The 4,492-nt window shown below is 34.8% G+C and overlaps 1 protein-coding gene across 1 annotated transcript; it reads right to left on the minus strand.

The window, feature by feature from the left end:
• Positions 266 to 3,598, minus strand: LOC107606731 (receptor-like protein 12). The gene has a single exon (XM_016308760.2). The coding sequence runs from the start codon at positions 3,596 to 3,598 to the stop codon at positions 605 to 607; it is 2,994 nt and encodes a 997-aa protein (XP_016164246.1). The 3' UTR covers positions 266 to 604.

The following is a 4,492-nucleotide window of genomic DNA, read 5'->3' on the forward strand; positions in this document are numbered from 1 at the left end:
TGATTTTTTTATATTAGAAAAAAATAAAAGCATCTGCAATGCACTTCACAATTTAACTATAATATTTACATTTCACTCAATTCCGCTGTTCATAAAGGAAATTTTTTTACTTTTCATAGTCCAATTTCTTTTCATATTATTTTTACCAAATGCGGTAAGATGTATACCAACATCTTTCTCAAGAGTGTTTCGATTATTTTAAATTGATTTATAGTTTAAAGTATATTAATAAAAGCACAGAACCAGTTAAGAATGAAAAACATGCTTTCATGAGTTAATTATCTTTAATATCAATATCACTCACATAATAACATAAACCACTCATATAACATAATTATACATTTTTCTCTCACTCTCGACACACGCTACAAAAACAGAGGAATAGAGTTTCTTTACTGAATAACTCAATTCATTTCATTCTTAGCATTCATTTCATTACAAGAGTGGTGGTACATCTTGATGAAGCTGTAATGATGTATGCATGGATAAATCACAAACTTGATAACTAACACACATTATTGCACAAACAGAAAATTACCATGACAGAGAAAAGAAGGAAAAACATGATGCTTTACATGGCCTCTGATTTCCTGTGCATGTTTTGTTAAGTATAGCCACAAATAAGTCTGGCAAGCCACAAGGGTTTAGCAGTCTTGATGAACAACTTTCCAAGGAACATTCCAAATACCACTCCGCATCCATATCCCACTGCAACTGACTTCCACCCAAATAATGATTCTTTTGCCTCAGTAAACACTGAAGGTGGTTGTTCTTCATCATTGCCGCATGACTTTGACAAAGGGAATCCACAAAGCATTGGATTATCTTTGTAGGAATCATTTTGGAATGTATTGAACTGTTCTCCTGTTGGTATCATTCCCTCCAATTGATTTTTAGAAAGGTTCAAGACAGATAGAAAATTCAAATTTGTCAAAGCCTTAGGAATCTCACCTTTCAATTGGTTCCATGAGAGGTCTAACCATTCCAAATTCGTCAAATTACATAAAGTTTGTGGAATGATACCACTAATTTTGTTGTGTGAAAGATTAAGCCCTTTGAGAGAATTCAATTCTCCAAGAATTTGTGGGATTTTTCCTTCAAACAAGTTATTTGACAAGTCTATGGTTGTGAAAATAGTTAATATCCTTGATATTTCTATCATTTGACCTTTCATAATGATCACAACAGAGTCATTATATGGTACAATGGTCGTACTAGCATTGGTACCCATATACTCCAAACCGCCAGTTTGAGTATTATCATTCCGAGTCATCATTCCTTGAAACTCTTGAAAGTAATGCATTGGCAAAGGGCCACTAAACTTGTTATTAGACACATCAAAAATTCTCAACTTTGGAAATGGGTGCTTCTTACTCAAACAAGTGATGGTACCATAAAATTTGTTATTTCGTAAACTGAGTACCTGTAGTTCCTGAAGAGCTTCTAGCCTACTGGGAAATACATCTTCTATGTTATTGTCACCAAGGTCTAGAACTTGCAGTTTTGTGCAATGAGCCAACGATTGTGGTATTGGTCCCTCGAATTGGTTGCCATTCAACTTTATAGTCTCAAAATCATTATTCTTGGAGAAGTTTCCAGGAATGCTTCCATAAAAGTTGTTGATTTGCAAATCCAAAACCAGGAGCGAAGGAAAGGATCCCAAACATTGTGGAATATTGCCAGTCAAATTGTTGTGAGACAGGATTAGCACATTGAGGGAGCTTGCATTGCATATTGTTGAAGAAATGCCTCCTGTGAAGTTGTTGTTTGAAACTGAAAAGTAATAGGTGCCATTTGGTGGAATTGGAAGATCTCCCTGCAGCTTGTTGAAACTGAGGTCAATAAAGTCCGCTCTCTTCCATTTGTACAAGAGATTGTCATTAAACCATTTGGGAATCACCCCATCAATTTGGTTATCAGAAAGGTCTAGTTCATGCAGATCTTGAATGCTTCCTAGGAATCTAGGAAATTTTGTAATCTTACACGAGGATAAACGAAACATAGTAAGGTTAGGTAAAAAATAGTCAACATTGTCGTCAAGGTTAATAGAGAGAAAATTATTGTGAGATAGATCAAGAAAATGTAAAGATTTGAGCTTTGAAAGTTGGTGAAAATCTACATGACCACTCAAATTAACTGAAGATAAATACAAACCGGTGAGATTTTCAAATTTAAATATTGAATTTGGAAAAGTACCTTGGAGTTTATTACTAGAGAATGCCAAATAAATCATAGAATAAGTCGAGAATTCTCCTATCTGTCCTACGAGGTTGTTGTGCCCAAGATTTAGATTTATCAATGAAGGCGAAGAATAGCACCAATTTGGAATGGTCCCATTTAATAAATTATTATCCAAAAATAGGGACTTTATTTTTGAGAGTTTTGTATCTTTACTTGGAATTGGGCCTTCTAAGCTATTATATGACAATTGTAAACCATAAAGTTGGGATAGACGAAAAAGTGACGGTGGTAGTTGGCCTCCTAGACTGTTAGAATCAAGTGACAAAGATTCTAATTTGGTGAGGTTGTGGAACACATCTGGGATATGACCATTGAAATTATTAGCACTAAGATCTAAGACGGTGAGATGTTTGAGGTTTGAAAGCAAAGATGGGATTTCACCATGAAGTGTGTTTTCTGCAAGGCCCAACTCAGTTAGTTGAGTGAGGTTCCACAAAGAAAGAGGTACCAATCCATCAAATTGGCAAGACTCTAGCCTTAGTTGGTTAAGAGACTTCAAATGGGAAATGGAATCAGGTATTTCTTCCGAGAAAGCTGTCCAAGAGAGGTCCAAGATCCTTAGAGGAGTGCTCCAATTGGACTTTGGAAGTTCACCTTTCAGCTCTTCATTGCCAATCAAACTTAGTTCTTCAAGATTAGTTAAACCAAGTATACGAGTTGGAAATTTTCCATGCAATCTAGTCTCATCAAGACTCAGGATCAACAAAGAGGATGACAAATTCATTAGCAAAGACAATGATGCATCTCTGATAGAAGACATGTCTACGCCATCTAGAACCAGCTCTTCCAAGTTAGTGGTGTTACCAATGAGTTTGTTCCATGTGGATTCATCAAGTGCCAGGTCATCATTATACGAGAGATGAAGTGAGAGTAATTTAGACAAGTGTGAGATTGTGGACGGAATATAACTGCCAAATGATGAGGATGATAGATTGAGATGGGTGAGACTCACAAGATTACCAATTCCAGAATATATTGGAGAGTTGGAGAAGTAATTGAAGGCAAGGTTGAGTTGTTGAAGATGCGTGAGATGGAAGAGTGTGCTGTTGGGATGAAACTGGCCTTCAAGCATGCTGCAACTCAGGTCAAGCCCAATCACGTGACCTGATGTGGTGTCGCACGTGACACCGTCCCACTCGCAACAATCCGTACCATTGTTCCACGACGCTGTCTTGTTGGAATAAGAAGAGGAGCACGCCCAATGATTGTACGATGAAGGTTTGATGGCAAATGAGTTCTTGAATTGGAGCAGGTTTGAGTTGTCATGGTGGTTGCATAGTGGCAACACCGATGAACAAGTGGAAGATGAAGTATGAAGAAGAAGAAGAAGAAGCAACGAGAGAGTAAAACACCTCATTATATAAATAAATTTTTTATTATTATATTATACTATCTTCATGACAACTTGAAATAAATCACTGATCACTCACTCAAATGCTGTTTGTTAACAAATTATATCATACACTTTAGTCCATAAACAAAAAGTTCACATTACAGATCATGAAGCTAAATAAGTAATAAGTCATTATATTCTTCTATGATATGCATGACTACATAGAAGTCTGACAAGTCAGACCACAAGGGTTTCTTTTTTTTTTTTGGTGACTAGACCACAAGGGTTTCTTTAATTCCCAGTCAAGACTCAAGATAATATTTTGATTTTTGAAATATTATTCTGGACACTAATTTTCCACAAAGCGCGTTGAATAAGTTATGTCATAATTAGGGAAAGTTGCATGATATGGACTACGGAGCATGAGGAAGCAACAAGCTAATTAAGAGTGATAACCAATGCCTATGGACTATTTCAGGTTAATTAAACAACATTTTAAAAATTGGTTAGGAGTATTTGTAAGGAAGGAAGAAAGAAAAAAGTGGTTAATTAGATTTTTTTTTTTCTGTTTTCTGAAATACATGGATGAAAAAAATAACAAATTATTCAGGAATAAAAAAGAAAATAGATTCTGTCAATTTTTTTTTTTTTATAATTGAGAGAGTAAAGTGATCTTTTACCATTATTTTTATAAGGAGGATTAAAATTAAATATAAAAAAAGTAATAAAAGGCTAAAAATCACACTTTACATTCTCAATTTTTTTAAACAATAGAGAGGATCCATTCCCATCAAAAAGTAAGGATAACGGATGTTATTGAAAAATTGTTTATGAATTATACATAATAAAATAGTGTTGAACCTAATAATTATTGATGACAATACAAAAAATAACTGTGGATTGAGTTCTTTTTTTTAT

The sequence above is a fragment of the Arachis ipaensis genome, chromosome B07, assembly GCF_000816755.2.
Source record: "Arachis ipaensis cultivar K30076 chromosome B07, Araip1.1, whole genome shotgun sequence".
Lineage (NCBI taxonomy): Eukaryota > Viridiplantae > Streptophyta > Magnoliopsida > Fabales > Fabaceae > Arachis > Arachis ipaensis.